Source organism: Hakea prostrata, chromosome 8 (assembly GCF_041222555.1).
Source record: "Hakea prostrata isolate BN-2017 chromosome 8, UWA_Hpros_2, whole genome shotgun sequence".
Lineage (NCBI taxonomy): Eukaryota > Viridiplantae > Streptophyta > Magnoliopsida > Proteales > Proteaceae > Hakea > Hakea prostrata.
This window is the reverse complement of record NC_142607.1, coordinates 8,293,849-8,314,160: the sequence shown is the minus strand read 5'-3', so window position 1 is coordinate 8,314,160 and position 20,312 is coordinate 8,293,849. Positions and strand designations below refer to the sequence as shown.

The window sequence follows — 20,312 nt, the reverse complement described above, 5'->3', positions numbered from 1 at the left end:
CTAATACAGAGTAGATATTTCGAATAAATGCACCTCTGGAAATAGGCAACCATACAGGAAGAGGGACTTTTCTAGTGAATTCAACTTATCAAAACTAAACTTAAGAAGTTTGAACACCTTGTCTTCGATGTCCTCCAGATTTGCTTTTGACAATTGTTCCATTTCCCATAAAGCATCTTTCCATTCTCCTTTGGTTTGCCTCGTCGACATCGTGCTACCAACAACTGTGATAACTAATGGCAGTCCATCGCATCTTCTAACAATTTCTTCGACAATGGGTTTTATTTCTGGACAAGATGTAATCAAATACTTCCCAACTTTCTCCAAGAAAAGATTACATGCCTCATGTTGTCGTAGCGTGTTCACTCGAATTGCATGTAAGAGATTCCACTCCTGCAAATTGGTTCACGAACTTATTGATGACTTTTAACTATCGAGATGCCATCAATATCTTACAACCATTCTCTTTGGTTGGTGCAAGAATGCAAATTTCTTTTAGATCAACCAGCGGCTCCTATATGTCGTCCAGTACTAATAGATATTTTCCTGTTTGTCGGGAAAGTTTGTCCTTCACATCATCGTCACCGGTGCAATCCTTTAGATCCAACCTAAAGCCTCATGCAATTTGTTCTCGTAATTTTACGAAATTAGGTGTAGCTGACGGCGTGGTGAAAATGATGGAATTGAAGTGCTGTGTGTTTCTGAAGTGGTTGTTGACGTGTTGTAGGAGGGTCGTCTTCCTGATTCCCCCCATTCCATGCAACCCAACGACGCGCACCTATATTGGCCAGTCCCTGATTTTTGCCCTGATTCTGGCCGTGATTCTGGCTCTAATCTTGGCCCTCATTCTAGCCCTGATCTTGGCTCTAATTCTGGTCCTGGTTCTAGCCTTGATATTGGCCCTTATTTTGGCTCTGATTCTGGCCCTAATATTGGCCCTGTCTTTGCCCTAATTCTAGTATTGATTCTGACCCTAGTATTGGCCTTGATCTTGGCCCTGATTTTGGTCTTGATTTTAGCCATGATTTTGGCCTTGATCTTGACCCTAATCTAAGCCTATGATTTTGGCCCTGATTTGAGTCTGAATCCTCCACCCATATGGAGATGGATTAATTCTAATCCACATGGGTGAATACTGACAGTGTCAAATTTTAAAAACATGATCATATTTTGTAACAAAAATTAATAAAAATAAATTATATCCTCATTACCAATGTAGTATGCATCCATATGATTTTGGCCTTGTTCCTGACTCTAGTTTTGGCTCTAGTCCTAATGTTTATTTGACCCTGATCATGTACTAGATTTTTACCCTAATCTTCATATTAACATGAGTAAATATCACTTACCTCCCCTCTTAGTTGGATAATATCACTTACCTCCCTTCTTACCTAGCAAATATATCAAACACCTCCCATCTGTTAACTTTCTCGGTTAGATGTAACTTTTACCGTTAAATATTTTTCTAAAACCCCAAACTACCCTTAACTAAAAATATTTTTTATTTTAAACCCTAAATTACAGTAATCACCCTAACAGTAAAAATATTAAATTATCCTCAATTAAAATAATTATTAAAAACCAAAACACCATAGTTAAAACCCAAATTATCTTTAATTAATAAAAACCCAACATACCCTTTTTCTTTTTTTATTTTATCAAACAATTAAAAAAACACATACTAGTATACTACTATCAAGTAAAATTAAAAATGCAATTAAAAAAAAAAGGTATGTTGATAAAATCAAACACGTACTACTATTTTGGGGTTTTTTTTAATTGTTTGATAAATTTAAAAAAAAAAAAAAAAGGTATGTTGGGCTTTTAATAATTAATGATAATTGGGTTTTAACTATGATGTTTTGGTTTTTAATAAGAGTAAATTGCACTGGCACCCCAAAATTGAGGCCTTAAAGCACTGACACCCCATTTTATGTTTAAAAAACACAGACACCCCAATTCAATAAACATACTAGTCCATTCTGTTAAAAACTGTTAACCCACTTTTAATTTTTTTTAATTCCAAAAATACCCTTACTTACATCTGAGAGAAGAAAAAAAATCGCATAACCTTCGTAGCTTTTTCCAGCAAAAATTTTTCTTTTAGATGTTGCCGGAAAATCAGCAATTTTCCGGCGAATCAACGAAAATGTTGAAACCTCGTTGGATCTCTGCCCTTCCCTTCAAATCTCTGAGTTGTCCAATGTTTAGTTGAAGAAAGAAACAGAAGAGCGTAGCAGCGGCAGTGCTAATAAGAACACCACCAACTGCACTACCACTGCATATACCACCACCACCACACGCACGCAGCAAGAGCGAGACACACAGAGAGAAAGAGAGTTGGATCAGAATCCCCTTCCCCTAATTCTATTCTCATTCACTTCTACTCGACATTTCTCTCCGCCAGACAACGATGCCTTTGCAAAATCTCTCCCATCTCAACTCCTCCTCCTTCTCTCCTTAGAAGTCAAAACTCTGAAAGCTTTGTTTCGATTCTCTCTACCCTCTCCTTTAAGGCTTTTATCCCATCCCTTATTCTGGGTAATGATGATAACAATACTAGCACACCACTGAGCTTTTGTGTTTTTCTTCCTATTCTTCTTCTTCTTCTTCACATTCTTCCTTATTTTTGTTGCATTGCTGTCTTCTTCCATACGAGGAAGGAAGCACTTCTTTTTTGTTTATCCACATTTTCTTTTCGCATTGCTGTCTTCTTCCATACGAGGAAGGAAGCACTTCTTTTTTGTTTATCCACATTTTCTTTTCCTTAACCCCCCAAAAGAAAATCTAAAATTTCCCTCCTTCGGGTTTAAAAAAGTTTCTTAGATTTTTCGGAGCATTACAACCTCATTATGAGGGGAACTAGGAACACTTTTCTTCTCCAACGATTTCAATAAAATTGTTCTCTGATGACGTTCCTCTTCATTTCGTTGTAGATCGCGAGGTTAGAGGTTAATGTCTTGCCCATGCTGAGGTTTGGTGTCTCCTGTGCCCGGATCTGATCAGGATGCAAGGAGAGATATACACCCCTCCGCCAGCGGGAACTTGGGTTGGGGTGATCTTCCTCGCACACAGCAAGGATGACTCAACGGATCCGAGGGATTTCCTCCTCTTCCTTCCTCTTCTCGTCTCTACAAAATAGATTTCTTGGAGAATAAGTCAAGGGTATAATAGTCTTTGCAAACATATGACTAACCAATTAATAATCATTCTAACAGAATAGGACTTATGTGTTTTTTAAACATAAAATGGGATGTCAGTGTTTTAAGGCCTCCATTTTGGGGTGCCAGTGCAATTTACTCTTTTAATAATTATTTTATTGAGGGTAATTTAGTATTTTAATTGCTAGGGTGATTACTTAAACTTAGGGTTTAAAATAAAAAAAAAAATAATTAGTTAATGGTAGTTTGAGGTTTTAGAAAAATATTTAACGGTAAAAGTTAAATTTAACCGAGAAAGTTAACAGAGGGGAGGTGTTTGATATATATGCTAGATAAGAAGGGATATAAGTGATATTATCCAACTAAAAGGGGGTGTAAATGCTATTTGTGCATCTAAGAGGGGAGGTAAGTGATATTTATCCTATTAACATTGATATAACTATAAGTCTCGATTTTGACCTTCAGTCATTTTGATAATATTAGACTATTTTTTTATATTATAAGATAATTTTTATTTTTGGAACTAAGTCATTTTTAGTTCCCAAAAAACATTGACTTTTCTTTTTGGAACTAAGACGAGATAATATATTATAAATAATAAAAACTAGTATATAGATAATTAATATTTAACAAATCTACACCCCAATTCTTCATCATGAATATTGACATCTTTCTTTTGCTTCAAAGGTGATATTTCAAAAAAACTTATTAAGGACAGATAGCTGTATTTGTAATTAAAATATTATTTTCTTTAAAAAAAAAAAAAAAACCTTTACTAAATTATCGTTGATTTAGTTGTTTACAAGGTTTTGAATATGGATTATTTTGTTGATTAAAGATATCAATGGGAAATGTTTTCAATTTCCATCACCAAGGTAATGGAAGAGGTTTTCAATTTACATCACCAAAGCAATGTGAGACTTTCAGAGCTCAATATAGAATTATGGAGTGTGAATTTATTTATGTTTAAAGTAACACTATCAACTTATTGATTATTTTATCATTTTGTAAGAGCTTGAATCATCTTATATTTTTATGAATTTTATTTTTAGTTTATTTGTAATACATTTATGTTTGTTTTTTTAATCATTATTATTATTTTTTGATGAATTTAAATTTGATATTTTAGGTCCAAGGATAGGACCAATTAAGGCTAGGGACAGAGCTAATCAGGGCCAGGGACAGGGTCAATCAGGGCCAGGGACAAGGTTAATCAGGGCCAGGATCAATTAAGGTCAGGGCCAATTAAGGTGGGAATGGGTTTAGCTTGGCCCTTAAGGCTTAGGGCTATGGACAATAATCCTTGGCCCTGAACTAGGGTTAGGGCGGGAATGAGCTCAAATAATAACATATAGGGATGGGCTTTGGATTGTCAAAGCCCTGCCCAACCCAGCCCTGTTGTAGCCCTAATCCAAATCTAACGAGACAAAGTTTGCTTTCCTTTTTTATTTGAGCAAATAAAAAGGCAAACCATCTTTGTTGTATCTTGATCCGAAAGCGTTGTTGGTGGAACGGAATGCTCTGCTACGTAAGAATCCTTCGGAGGTGGAAGTGCTAATTCCACATTCTTTGTAGCCAATGGTCAATGATATGCTCTATAGTACTTCCAGCTTGGATTCTGTGTTTGAGGCATTAAAGGAGAGCAACGGAGGGGTGGTCGGAAAAGACAGAGAAATGGGTTGTAGAGACACGCCACTATTAGGAGGTATACTTGGGATATTTTAATAATTTCACATAAGGGAGGATATTTTCGTAATTTTACTTCATGTGTGTAATTGATAAATTTATAGTGAGGATATTAGTGTAGTTTTTTGAATCCCAAATGGGGACGTGATCGTCATTTTCATACCCAGAGGGTATTTAGGATATTTGAAAATCAAACTTTAAATATAAGGTATTTTGGTCATTTTACACGTTCACTTAACTAAATATGTAACTGTGGGTACCATGTAATTTATCAGATAATAGTGGGTGACCAAGAGTTTTGCCCCAAATATAACAGGTGCTGTGTAATTTTCTTTTTTTAATTACTTTGGACAAATAAAGCATTATATTAAACTTTCCAGAGTAATTCTGGAGGTTGGACAACTAGAACCAACAAGAAAGGGGGGTGGCTGAGATCACCGCCAAAATCTTGAAATGTTAGGATAGAAATTGTCTTCAACTATTTGTAGTTGGATCTTCGGATGCCAACGTCTAAAATGGAGGCAGAAGTTACATTTTTTGGGATGCTTATGGGACGTTTACAATGTAAAGGGTTTAAATGGTTATCAGCTTTAGCAACTGAACTAGAGGCTATTTGTGACGGTTTGGCTTTGGCTACTTCAATTGGCATTTCTCACTTGGTTAACTGAGATTGTCTAGCAATAGTACACGCCCTTCAGGGTTTTAGTTCTTCTTTAGATTGAACAAGTAAAAGTCTAGCTTCTAAGGTTAATGTTTAGAAGTTGGTTGCCAATTTCAGTTATGTCTCTTTTAATTTTGTATTCAACTCAGACAATATGTGTGCAAACTTTCTCTCTATAGTGTTGGACGCTTCCAGCTTTCATTTTTTTGGTCAAAAGTTCAATACTTTATTCATAAACTTGAAAGAAAATATAGACACAAACACCAAACAAAAGCTAAGGGATGGGTCGAGCCCAATAAACCCTTAGAATATTGGTTGTGACAACCACAGAACCAGAAAAGCATAATGGGTATGATATACATATCCACCACCACCGCCTGTGGAGACACACCACAAAGGTGGACTCCGACACAGACATATACACGCCACATGGGCTAATACAAAACACGCCTCATGGGCGAAGACACAACACGCCACAAGGGCTTACATACCACACGGCTCAAGGGTGGAAACAGAGCACGCCACAAGGGCGGATACAGAACACACCTCATGGGCGAAGACAGAGCACGCCACAAGGGCGCCAACTCAGTTGTTGAAGCAAAAAACGCCGGATCTTGTTTCTGAACTCCCATCTTGAAACCGCAAACATGGATACCACCAGCAGCAGTAGACGAACAAAATCTGGCTTCTAGCTTTCTAAGTCTTGGTGGAGAGCTCCTCCTTGTTTATCGTACATTCTTCCTTGTTGTCCTCTTGGTCACTTAGAGTGCTTTTTCTAATTTAAAGGCTTTAGTTATGTGAGAAAAGAAAAAAGCTAATTTTAATTTACATGTTTTACATTTCTTGTGTAGAAACTATTGAGAAAAGGACATGATGGTTAATGAGGAGTATTAGAGTAACCAACAAGTAATGATAGAATAAGGTAAGGGTATCAATTCAGTACGGTACTAGTAATTTGGTATGGTATGGTACCGTATCGAATTTTAAACCCTTATACCAAAATCATACCATACCGAATTTATAAAATACTATATGAAAATGGTATTTTTAAAAACTATTTGGTATGGTAACAGTATAAAATCGGTACAAGAAAAAAGGTACGGTTCAGTATATGGTACGATATAATTTCGGTATGAAAAAACTCATTCTTCTAATCTTCTTCACTTATAACCTAAGAGTGTTTATGGTATTGGTTTTATAATATCTGGTCTTTTAGTTAATATTTTAATCGTTCAGATTTACAATATATGAAGAAGAAGAACAATATACTTTCAATCTAAGCTTTCTTAATTTGAAGTCTATTTTTCTTTTTCTCTTAACAATTGGGCCCAACCTAGGAGTATTGTCAAGATGGACTGGGCCTTAAATTGGCCCAACCCAACCTATATATAAAGATGTCAAATTCGGTATACGATACATATCGATGGTATGCTACCTAGCTAAAACCAAAATCATATTGTACTGAATTTTAAAAAATGCTTTTAGTACATACTATACTAAATTTGAAAACAATATGGTTTAAACGGCGTGGTTCGGTACGGTAAGACGGCATTGATACACAATTGACACCTTTAGGATAAAGAAGCAATTATTCATGCGAGAGTGATTTCCACTTTCTAGACCCACGCAAGTGTTTCAGTTTTTTATTCCTTTCCTTATGAATGTAAGGACAAAACCTACTTTGTCCTACCATATGAAATAATGGTATTCGATAATTAACAAAAAAATGTTTTTTGGGAAACAAAATAATTATTGTTATATGTTAATTAGGTATTGCTTATATCATTAAAACATTTACAAATGCAAAGCAAGTATGAAGTTGGTTGTTGGGCAATATTGTTCTTTTTGGTTTTGACACATTCATCCTTATTTGTTTACCATTGAGATAACTTTAATTTTTTTTATTCATCTAAAAATAAAGATGTTATTTAGAATTTTTGTTGGGTTCGGTAACCTATTATTAAAACCCTTATTGTTTTGTTAGATCCAAACAAAGTAGCATGTGATTATGAAAATTAAAAAATACCATCAACTTGTGTTCTTATCCGGTTTGAACATAGAAGAGAAAGATTTGCATATGTGTAGTAAGAATCTCTGATTAAGATGTTCAATTCTCAATCCTAATGGTCTCGTCGCCAAATCTTCTTCGTCCATTTGTAGGAAAGGAATATTTGCCAAGTTGCCTCTGAATTTATCGCCACACAACATGCAAGAAGCTTGTACATTTGTCCATCGAGATAAGGTGGCTCTAACAGAAACCCTTCATTCAAGACAAGCCAAACAAGTTAAATTTTGAATGGAGTGGTATTTTCCAAAAAAATTCCACCACTTTGAAAAGAAATTCTATTGAGAGGAAAATTTTCTTCTTTCATCAAGGCTTGCCTCACCAATTTGGTAGAGAACTTGCCGTTAGTGAAATTAGAGATGACCAAAAGTCAGTAGCAAAAGAGAGTGTAATGAGTAGATTGATGGGTCTAAATTGAGGTTGAGATTGTAGAGATAACTCTCAATTGAACTGTTCATAGTCCTATATTTCCTGGGCCACCGTGGTCTTCCTCCTCCACAACGTGAAATCTTGATGATTGATGATATTGTTCATGGATGTTGGCACCCATGGGTCGAACCAAAAGCAAATTTCTCGTCATTTTCCCACATTTTTAATTACTATCTTCTTGAGTATTAGTAGAATGCTACAAATGCTGCTCCAAATCCACGAACCCTTTTTTGTGATTACCTTTGAGGGCTGAGGGTTGAGGGTGTTGTATTTGAGAAATACTTTTCCTTAAAACACTTTCACCCACAGTGCATCCGAATTATTTAGCATTCTTCAACCTGTTTGAGTAGAAGGCCTCCATAGCCCATCTCAAACCTCTTAAAATGTTGTCCATTGTAATGGGCTTTTACTGGGCTGCAATCAGCGGTCCATTAACTCGGTAACTATGGTTCAAGGTAGGGTTATCCTTCACCCACGGGACACGGTTCCCGATTAATTCCTTGCTTGGGCACCCGCAAGAGGCAACGAATTATACCTGGTGTATCCGGGTCAGCTAACCTTTATATATAAAACCCTCTAAGGATGATGGGCCCAGATATAAGGTTGAGCAGTTGAGGTTTTCGCCACAAGGGCCCATAACTCATTATTAATTTCCTTCTTTCTTGGACGTTGGCCACCTGGCATAATCGCCGTGTCGTCGAGAAGGTAGGATTTCCGGGGTCGGGTCCTTCGGATATGGATGACTTCTGTTCATGAGGTTTTTTGCTCGGAGTCTTCGAGTTGCAGAGAAGTTAGTGTAAGTAATTACGATAACAGCAGATGGGTTCAAGTGAAGACCGCTCAGAGATCGTCTTCTTCGATGTGGAAACCACAATTCCGTTCCGAAAGGGTCAACCTTTCGCCATTTTAGAGTTCGGTGCCATTCTGTTGTGCTCTCGAAAGCTGGTGGAGCTGGAGAGTTATTCAACTCTGGTAAAGCCTGCCGACCTCTCCTGGGTTTCAACTGCATCCACTCGTTGTAATGGCATCACCCGTGATGCCGTTGCCTGTGCTCCTACTTTCGGAGAAGTTGCGGATAAGATCTTTGATCTCCTACATGGTTCCAATTCTCCCTTTTTCTTGGCTCCTTTCGTTAGCAGTTAGGTTTTCTCAGTCTCTGATTCTGCTTCTTCTTTTTCTACTCTTCTTTTGGATTTAAAAGGTCGTATTTGGGCGGGTCACAATATCGTCAAATTCGACTGTGCTCGAATTCGGGAGGCATTTGCGGAGATAAATAGCCCAGTTCCGGAATGTAAGGGAACTATAGATTCATTGACATTGTTAACGCAGAAATTTGGAAGGAGAGCTGGAGACATGAAGGTCGTCAAATATATGTTTATTCTCTTGTTTGTTGTGTTTTCTGGTTGTCTTTTTGCTTCCACTCCCTCTCTCATTAATTTCTTCTTTGCAGATGGCATCTCTGGCAACCTATTTTGAGCTGGGCCAGCAGACTCATAGGTACTCTTGTTGCGAACTATGTTGTTATTATTATTATCATTCTTCTTTTTTGTTTTTTCCAGAACGTATTTTTCCAAATATCTGTACTGCATTGGTTTTTCGAGAATTTCTAGTTAGGCAGGAATTGTGCATAACTTTCAATTATTCAATCCTTATTTCCTGCTTAATAAAACTAGAAAGTGGTTTCTAAGTTCATCCTGCCTTCCATCATCTGTGACTCGAGTCACACTAAATTACTTCTTGAAATTTTGATTATGAGATTCTTATTTTCAGTATGCTATAGTTTCCAAGGACCCTAGGATGAGAGGCCTTGTGGAATGAGGGTTAGTTAGGGTTATTTGATATAATAAATAGAGGGAAAGAGGGAATAATTAGGGTTACCCTAGTTAGGGTTACCCTAGGGATGAGGCCATGTGGAATGAGGGTTAGTTAGGGTTATTTGAAATTATAAATAGAGGGATAATTGAGGGTTATAAATAGAGGGACAAGTGAGTAGAGAGGATATGGAATGTTTTATGAGAGTTCTTGGGACACCACTGTTAGGTGTGGGGGTGACTGGCACCATAGAAACCAGTGTTATCTTGTTATTTCTTGCATTCTTGTATGAATTTTTGGGAAATATTATTAGGGTTTAATCAGTATGCTATAGTAGATTCCTCTTTTTCTAGCTTGTGTATTGAATAGGATTGACAATCAAAACAAATGATACTCACAATTGGATATGCCACAATCATTAATTATACCACATTAGTTGAACTTTCAAATTCGTGAATCAATGTTGATTCTAGTCAAGATTCTTGGGTTCACCGGGAAAACTTCAAAATGGAAAGAAAAAGTACTGAGCATAAAGCAGTTATTTAATATAACTTGGAATGTACCCAAAAATATATAACTTGGAATGGTCTGGGCTGTTGCTTGACCTATTTCTAAGTTTGAATGTTTGGTATCATTAGGTTCACTACTTGACTAAATTCCATGAAGTTACTGTAGTTGTTAGAAACACCGATGTGATTATTAAGCTCATGTTAGAATGATCTAATTTAATAGGGAGAATTACAATTTTGTATAACTGGATATTGTCTGCTATGTTTGGATTTGTCTGCACAAGTTCTTTTTCTTTTACTTCTTCCCCTCCCCCTCCCCTCTTCTTGGGTGGTGGTTGTTGTTTGCATAAGATCATGTCTCTCTCTTAAAGACCATGCATTCTTCTTACGTGTACTAGTTTCTTCAGGATCCTTAGAAAAGTTATTATTTTATCTGTAAATTCTTGGGGTGAAGATTCTTTTCTGCATATGCTGGTTTCGTGGTTGAATAAAGGTATAATATTATTTAACAATTAATTTTAGTCCTTTTACTAAGGAATTGACCAATTACCATTGTTCAGTCATATGGCTCTCTCCAAGAATGTCTGTTTATCTAATACAAGTTTGATAAATCAGTTGTAATAGTGGTTCTTAAATAACTGTTCAGGCCTGTGATTGAGGCTCCCTTTGATTCTGTGTTTGTGCTCCTCCCCAGGGAGGGGGTGGGGGGAATTGATCATTGGCAACAGCTGCATACATTATCAACTCTATTGAAAGAAGTGTTAAAGGTAATTGACCAATTGGCATTATTCATGAATCTCTCCAAGAATGTTTATTTTGTCTAAGAATTAGCTAATAAGTCTGTTCTAGATATTAGTTTATTAAATAACTGTTCGGGACTGGGAGTGAGGCTCCCTTTTTTCCTATGTTGGTGATCCCTGCAGGAGTGGGGGGATGAACTGTTGTAATGTAAAATTTGGGTAATCTAGCCCCAGTTTAAACTCACACAAATTAGAAGGGGACCAAAATTATAAAGAACACAATCCTAAGCAAACCAGCAGCAGGGATGGATGTTAACAGCTATTTGTAAACTGGATTTAGTTTGCATCTGTATCAGTTTAGAGATAACTTGACAAGATTCAAACTACTCCGGAAAAAATGCATCTGATTCAAATAACTCCAACTGGTAATAAAAAAATTATTCAATTGGTGATCTTGAGGTTTTCTATGATCTTGAGTGAATCATATCATGGGTGTGGAAGACCTGGGTTACACAAGTCAGCAATGTAGAGAGAGAATCGAAAATTTGAATTTTGTTCAGATCTGTGTCCATTGGAGGATATCTGTATTTGATGTTTTCATCTATTCCAATCCGATCACATCTGATCTGTATTTAGTCTGTTTTCTTCTCTTAAGTGGACTCCGAATCAGAATGCTGGCCGACCTTGGTAGTTTTCTCATCCGACTCTGAAGGTCAGAAATGGAGATCTGACATGGTCTTGAAATAGAAGGTGGTGCTGTAGGACAATTCAGTCAGCACTAGTGGTTGAAACTGAGAGCAGGTAAAGGCCCAGGGAGCAGTCGAGAACCCTCTAAATCTTAGTTGGAGTCAACTCTTACCAAGGGTTGCTGAGACATAGAACAAAATCAACAATTGAAAAGTCTGGAGATCTTTGCAAACCAGGGGGAGTTTTGGATTCCAAGTCATGATCCAGTGTAACCGAGGGTTTTGAGGTTCAGTCCTCTAAACCTCTGCTGGAACAGAATACAAATTGCAGAGAAATCAAGCCTCAAAGTTTGTAGGATAAAAAGGGCTAAAAACGTAAAGCTGTAGATCCATAAGTGTTCTAGAGCTTCCTCAGGTTGTCTAACAGCAGCAACTAATAAATAATAATAACTAACAGAGGCTTGGTTTTGGTCTTCAAAGTATACTTTCACAGTGATTAATTGCAGTCACAGAGACATCACAGCAGTCTTGATCTGGTAGGGAAGGGAGGAACAGAAAGATAGCAGAAGAAGAAATTATTTTATTTATTTTTGTGGTGGAATTGGGGGTGGGGGGAGGAAATGGTCTTTCTCTGTCCTGGGTATCTCACCCAGCTATCTCAGGTGTTCAAACAATGGTTTATTCCCATAACTGAGTGCAAGAATGTCTTGAAGGTTCATTTATTCATTGTCTAACTATTACAAAAATGGGCTGCCTTATTTAATAAGTAGGCCAGCTTATTAAATTAGAAAGTCAAGAAATAGTATAAACCTATGAACTAGCAATAGTAGAAACTTATAGAAAATAAATACTAACTAGATAGAAAGTAATAGTCTTTACAATCTAGCCACATGCAACCACAGCTAAAATAGAAATTAATAGATTTAGGCCAGGTTCGGTATTTTCTTGTCAATTTTGGGTTGATTTCATGCAATAGTTTTTTTGGTTGTATCAATCTAATTGTAGGACAAAAGAAATTCATTTGGTACTTCAATTTCTCCGAATATTCTATGTACTTCTTCGTGAAAAGTGTGGCAGGGTAGCCATCATGGTGGTGGTGTGGTTGGGTATTGGTGGGATGGTGGTGGTGGCAGTGGCAGTGTGTGGTGGCATTGACAGGGCTGTGGTGGCACCAGCAGTGATTGTTTTATCTTTTACGTGCAATTGCTACTTTGCCCATCAAATTAACCATTTGCTCACTTAAAACTTAAAAGCAAGAGCAGAATAAATGAAATAGAAATTCCAAAACAGCTCCTCAACTATTTCAGGATTTATATTTCACTGAACAGGGGAAAAAGTAAAACCAAACCAGGCTTACTGAGCCTGATTTTGTATGATTTCTATTTCAGTTTTATGGGGTATTATTTATTTCAGAAACTAGGTTTGATTTTGCACCTTCAAGATAATCGAATCGAACAGGAATTCTGAAATTGATGAAAAAGTGTTTCAAAATTTTGAAACTAAAAATTGATTCCACTCATGCTCTTAAATGTCCATGTCGTGACTTTGATGAGCAAAACAGTATTCTCAAATTAAAAATAAAATGTCACCCTTTTCTTGTTTGCCCCACAACCACATTATACTGCCACTTTTACCATGCCACCACCACGTTGCCACCGCCACCACCGTCACCAAGCTGCCACCATCACCACCATCCACCATCATGCTGCCATTCGACCTCCCCAGTCCCCAACACCACCCTCTAGGCCTCTACCAGAAAAATAAAGAATTTTTATGTGGGGATCCTCTTGGTAGAATATAAATTAATGTTGGGTCCCCTTAGTGCAATAAATTACACCTGGGTCCCATAGCAACTAACACTACTTGAGAGGTGTTAAGTTTGTTTGTAAAATGACTAAAATACCCCCTTCACCCACACTCCATTGACCTCACCCTGCAGGAATCACCCACTACACAAAATTTTTTGAAGGCAACAAAAAAAACACACACACAACCAACCACCACCGCACCTTCAACCTGCCAGAAGACATCGAGAACCTCCATTTCAAACCCCCATGATCTAAGAACAAAAAAAGAAAAAACATCCCATTTCTCCATCTCTGCATGCATAGCGGCCATATGCCAATTGAGGAAAGAACCAACCCTAATCTCTTTAAAATTCGAAGAGTAGATAGAGAGAGTGCTAGGAAAGAGTTGTGAAGGTGAATCACCTATGATGTCAGTAACCATAATAATGTCCACTAAAACCCTTAGATGAAAAATCCAGTTGTGAAGGTGAATCACCTATGATGGCAGTAACCATAATAATGTCCACTAAAACCCTTAGATGAAAAATCCAGTGGGAGAAGCTGTGACACTGAGAAACCCTAGAATTCCTTAGAGAAGGACTTTCTCTCTCTTCTCACAGACCAGGGGAGCACCCTCTTTTGAGATGCTAGTCTGCTTCATCAGGCATTAGATCTATTTGTATGAAGGTAGGTGATCCTGGCAGTTTGAAGGTGGGGCCATGGTGGTTCCCCTCTCCCTCCCTTTTTTTTTTTTTGGATGAATAAATAATTATATTAAAAGAACAAAAACAATGATACAAGGCCTTTAAGAGGAAGGCCGAAAAGAAGAGCTGAGGCCCCAGGAGACAACAATGAATATGTTCCTTGGGGTATCATCAATAGGGGGATTGGGGGTAGCTAACAGTCTAGAGGAAACATCAAAGTAGATGTCTTTCCAAATCAAGTCAATATAGCGGGATTTGGACGTCCATCTCCTGAGACTACGCTCCCACCAAATGTGGTGAATAGAGGCACAAAAAACGATCTTACCAATCCGATCACAAATGGAAGATCCTGAAAAGTTTCTCACCATCCAAGACCAATCACGCGCAAACCCATAGGAGCGCCTCGAACGAGGCCAAATAGAAGCAAGGGCTTTTCTCCAGATAGATCTAGAGAAATGGCAAGAGAAGAAGAGGGGATCAGTGTTTTCCAAGTCATTCCAGTAGAGGATGCAATTGGGGGAGACTAGGACATGGCGGCTAATGAGGAAAGATTGGGTGGGGATAGCTTGGTTGAGAGCTCTCCAAAGGGTAAGGGAGTGGCGAGGGATGGAACCTTTGAACCAGACCAAGGATACCCAGGGGGTTTGGGGTTATGGGTACGAAGGTGATGCCATGCAGAGGAGGTGGAAAAGTTTCTGGTGGGGGAAGGGAGCCAAACAGTGAGGTCATGGGTAGAGCTAACGAGAGGGGGAAGAGAATCCCAAACCTGTGTGAGAAGGGGAAGGGGAGCAGGGTTCTAGGAGCCATCAGAGATGAAAGCAGACAACGGGGTATCTTTGGGGATTCGGGAATCATAAACAATACAGGGACCAAAATGAGTGTAGAGAATGCCCATCGGATGCCACGGGTCTAGCCAAAAGGAGGTGGAAGATCCAGAGGAGATCATGGTAGAAATAGCAGTGAGAGCTAGAGGACGAAGGGAGAGGAGTTTCCTCCAGACCCAAGAAGGATTGGAGGGCAAGGGAGAAGTCCAGAAGGAGTCAGAGCGAAGAAGATGAGAATGAACCCAATTAACCCAAATGGAATCTTGCTTAGAGGCAATTTTCCAAATGAGTTTGAGAAGACAAACAAAGTTGACATCAGAGATCCTACGGATGCCAAGGCCTCCCTCAGAGGTTGGGCGGCAGATGGTCGACCAATAGATAGGATGGATGAAACGGGTGGCCTCCCTCCCTTTCCAAAGGAAGCCATAGAACAGGGATTCCATATCATGGATGATAGATTTGGGGATGGAGAAGATCCCACACCAGTAGAGGTAAGAGGATTGAAGCACAGAGCGAATAAGGACCACTCTACCGGCAAAGGACAACAGTTTACCCTTCCAAAGTTGGAGCTTCCTACGGATATGATCAAGCATTGGAAGACAATGGTGGTGGGTAAGCTTGCCAGGGATGAGAGGAAGGCCAAGATAGACGACGGGAAAGGAGCTAGGCTTAAAGCCCGAGCAGAAGGAGAGAGGAACGAGGCTGATCAGAAACCCCAGAGAGGAAGAGAGTGGATTTATCATGGTTGACACGAAGGCCAAAGAGAGATTCAAAAAGAGAGAGGGCAAAAAGAATGGAAGAAATGGATTGATGATCCGCTTTGGAGAAGATCATAAGATCATCCGCAAAGGCAAGATGGGTAAGATTAATGGACCTACACTTGGGGATGGGGGAGATGAGGAGCTGATCAATTTTGGATTGAAGGATGCGGGAGAGATTTTCTAAAGCTAAAGTAAAGAGGTAGGGGGAGAGAGGGCAGCCTTGGCGAATGCCAACGCGGGACGAGAAGAAGCCAGCAGGAGAGCCATTGATGAGAATGGAGAAGCGGGGCAAAGTGATACAAATTTCAATCCATTGAATGAAGGGGGGAGGGAAGCCCATGGAAGAGAGAACATCACTAATGAAGTCCTAGCGAATAAAATCAAAGGCTTTATGAAGATCAACCTTTAAAAGAGTAGCTGGGGGAGTGTGCAGATCTTTCGAAGCCACGGACAACTTCCGCACAAAGGAGGATGTTGTCAGCAATACTACGTCCCGAGATAAAAGCAGACTGATTCGGGTTAACAAGAGATGGGATAGCCTTTTTTAGCCTATTCGCTAGGACTTTAGAGATGAATTTGTAGATGAGGTTACAGAGGGAGATGGGACGGAAGTCGGAGAGGGAGGAGGCTCCTAGCTTCTTAGGAATGAGGCAAAGGAAAGTTTAATTGATGGAGGAGAGCTTAGAAGGGTTGAAGAAAAAACTGCGGATGGCCTCAACAGGGGGGGGGCTGCTGTGGGTGGAGGATGTATTTTAGTTAGTTTACAAGAGGGACCCAAATGTAATTTATTGCACTAAGGGGACATGACATTAGTTTATGTACTAAGAGGACCCACGTGTAAAAAATTAAATATAGATTGTCCATAATTGAACTATGAAATGAATTCCTTATTCTTGGAATGTTTTAGATTGATGCAACCAAGACCTTTGAATTTCTCAATCAAAATTCTAGTTGTTGACTAGATCTTGACATCAGTCCAAATTGAAACAAAAATCATACCAAATGTAGCTTTGAGTGCTACTAAGAAAATGGTGACAAGAGAAAATAGGGTCTTCAAGTCTTCTAGCAGCCAATCCTCTTTCTTGTCAAAGCTTGGATTCTCACATGGTCCCAACCAAGGCAAAATAAGGGGCTGTGAGCCTGTGACACTTTTTATATAGGAACAGTGTTTTGTTCCTTTTTTTGTTTTTTTTTTTATATATATATATTTTTTTGGGGGGTGGGGGGTGGGTCACATTTTGACCCACAACAGTGGTAACAGCTTGACATCCGTTATCTGACTATTTAAAGGAATAGTTGATCATCAACATTTATTTGCTCCTTAAATGGAGATCTATGTTGAAAACTTGGTCATCGTCTAAATCTCTATAGAGAAGGAACTACTGTAATCCAATTATTGTAAATAGAAAAAACTGGGACCCTTGTACACTATCATCTGGAGACTTAAGCTTCAAAATTGTTTGCATTCGTGTGTAGCTGGTAACATCCTTAATACTTTAGTGTCTTGATAGTTAAGCAGTCAAGGGCTAAGACCCTAAATGTGAGAGTTTGTACTAAATCCAATCATTCTATTTAATATTGTTCAATTTTGTACCCTTTTGGGGCATCTATAACTGTCTAATTATTACTCGTATAATTTTCAGGAGCTTGGATGATGTTCGGATGAATCTTGAAGTTCTCAAGTATTGTGCTACAGTTCTGTTCTTGGTAACCCCACAACTCTGAATCTGTAACAACTATAATTTTTGGAATGGTAGCTCATTATGTTACTTATGTTTGCTAGTCTCTGGAGATTACCAAGGCTAGCTCATTAAATTTGGTTTCAATCGGATATTTTATTATTTTAGGTTTATCCATTTAGTTTATCTTCTGCTTTTTACATTAGAATCCAATTCAGATTAATTGATGACTGGTGTCATTTGGATTACGAGTCCATTAATCTTTCTCTAAATTATTTCTGTAATCATTATTTATTGGGCTTTGGATAGAATGAACTCAACTGAGCTAGTTTGTTCATACCCAGTGCACAAGGCTACTGCATTTATCTGGGTTTGGGGATGGTCAGATTTCCACTGCCTTACCCCTGTTTCAGAACTTGGAATCTGTAACCAGGTACTCAGCAAGTGATCACTTGTTGATAACAGTACTTAGTTTAATTAGGTCAACTGTGTGGACTGCCTCATTTCTTTAGAGCTCAAATGTATTGCTGTTTTACATGTAATGGTGCTCTACATTTGCTGCAGGAGTCGAGCCTCCCGGATGTATTCGCATCAAACAGTTGGGTGTCTCCAAATGCTACTATGAGGAGTCGTAGAAAGGAAAAGGCTTCACCTGAGGCTATCCCATCACTGGAGGCTTCACCTGAAGAAACAAAAGAAAACATGTCTACCCCCACACCTAGCAAGTTCAGGGAGCAGAGGTTATTGCCTGTAAAAGGAAGCACTAAGGCAGCGTTATGCAATTCCTTTGAATCTAAAAATTCTCAACCAGACCATTTCAACATGACTAAGCTCATTGATCAAATGAAAGCGGAGAGTTTGCAACTTGATGGCAATGCTGAAGCAAGGCCTGAAGCAGAATCCTCTGGGATGTCTTCCTCTTCAATTGCATCTGAAGGTTGTAGTGGCTATGGTGGCTTCTTAGCACCAGAAGAAGTTTCAGTACCTTCTATAAAGGCATCATATGTCCCAGAATATCGAGGCCTGAGGGCACAAGTATTGCACAGAGATGTTTTCTTGATGCTATATGGCTCAGGTTTGAGGGTGTGTTTTGGAGTAAGCTCAAAGTTTCTCGATCAAGCTGGTAGGCCAAGATTGAGTGTCATGGTTGATGCACCGCCGCGCCTATGTCAGGTTCTAGATGGGTGTGACCGTGTTTCACAGAAATTGATTGTGGACTCTGGTAGCAGCTCAGAGTGGAGGCCTGTAGTGAATAGGAAGAATGGCTTCTTAAATTCTCCGACTATCCGACTAAAGTATGTTTCTATAAACTCTTGTTTGTTTCTTATATCTTGCAATCAAGTTTTCAACTGAGCTAAAATAAAAATCTGCTGTTGTCTTTCAAAAACTAAAGCTGTGTTTTATTGTCTCCATAGCATACCGACTGTAGCAAACAGGGACAATGCCTTCTACGGGACAGAGATATACCAGAAAGAAGTTTCAGGCAACATCCAAAGGCTCGTGTTCAGTAGAGTTGATCCAGCTGAACTTGATTCATTATTTCTTCCACGGACTTTGGTGGATGCTTACTTCTCCTTGGACATATATGATTACCAGCAGAATGCTGGCATTCGATTAGTAGCAAAAAAATTGGTCATTCATTCCAGGTAGTTGGAGTTATTGACCAAGAAAAGAAACTCGTTGGATATCTGCCAGAGCATTAAATCATTTATTACATCAATTGTTTCTGTACAGAGATGAAAACGTTTCAACTTAAATTCTAAAATGATGCTTGCGGCAGTGGTATTCTGTTGTAGTGTATGGAAATTGTTATGGGCCATTTCTTTAGCATAAAAGGAATAATGTAACAACAAATAGTCTCACTATTTCTCAATTGACATCATTGGAAGTGGAAGATTAATGAAGAATATGCATAGAGGGGTTATCCTTGTTACTGGGACTGTAAAAGCTTCTTGTGTCATATTCTATCCTACTTGGTTGCATCTTCTTGGAGTGTTATTGAATTTCCTTTTTTTTTTAGGTAAACTCTTTTCCCCCTTGTTAAAAAGGGTAATTCATTGGTTAATTAGCATACACATGGTCAAGAATACATTTTTCCATGTTCTAATTTTACATCCCCTTTAGTGAGCATGTTGCCATATTAGTAAACCATTTGAACAAAAAGGAGTTGTTAGCAAGTCCAAACTTGAATCTTTAGTCCTAGAGACTACATTAACCAGATGTTCCTGTAACCCAATAGGGCCAAATGTTAGAAGCTGGTTTAGGCAAGAGATCAAGTACTGCTTGCTTGTTACACTAGATTTCACTAATTTGGTATGTGAGAAGTTGAGTTTAGCACCAACTTATACATCTGTCACATGTCTCAACCATCATTTCAGCCGTTAGATGAGTGAGGCTTAACAAATTAGACCTGAAGTCCCCCAAACTCCGTAAACCTTAATTCAATGGTTGAGATGATAGCTGAGGCACATAGCAGACGTACAAGCAATGTTAATGGATGACTTTCTTTTGTTGATGTAGATGATGTTGATCCTATACTAAGAAGATTTACTCATAGAACGAAATTGTTTTTTTAAGTAAATTCAACACATTTTAGTGAAGAGGTGGTGGTTCAATTCTTGCTAATGGCATATGTAATATCCCCATTAGGGCATCCCCTGTATAAAAAACTCCTAAGTACCAAAAATATCCAAGGGTTAACCATGCATCTTCTTTTGCAAGAAAATTCCCCTAATGAGTCTAATGAATAATAATTAGAATTTTTTACATGAGCCTCCTTTATTTTCATGGAAACAAACTGCACCCCCT

The 20,312-nt window shown here is 38.5% G+C and overlaps 1 protein-coding gene and 1 pseudogene across 1 annotated transcript; one reads left to right on the top strand and one right to left on the bottom strand.

The window, feature by feature from the left end:
- On the bottom strand, nucleotides 1-6,140 carry LOC149006647 (putative disease resistance protein At5g63020; annotated as a pseudogene).
- A 2,532-nt stretch (nucleotides 6,141-8,672) lies between these two features.
- On the top strand, nucleotides 8,673-19,639 carry LOC149006646 (protein NEN1-like). The gene is made up of 6 exons (XM_089165812.1): nucleotides 8,673-9,101; nucleotides 9,204-9,361; nucleotides 9,453-9,499; nucleotides 17,469-17,532; nucleotides 18,069-18,799; nucleotides 18,920-19,639. The coding sequence occupies exons 1-6, from the start codon at nucleotides 8,822-8,824 to the stop codon at nucleotides 19,152-19,154; spliced, it is 1,515 nt and encodes a 504-aa protein (XP_089021938.1). The 5' UTR covers nucleotides 8,673-8,821; the 3' UTR covers nucleotides 19,155-19,639.
- Nucleotides 19,640-20,312: the final 673 nt, after the last annotated feature.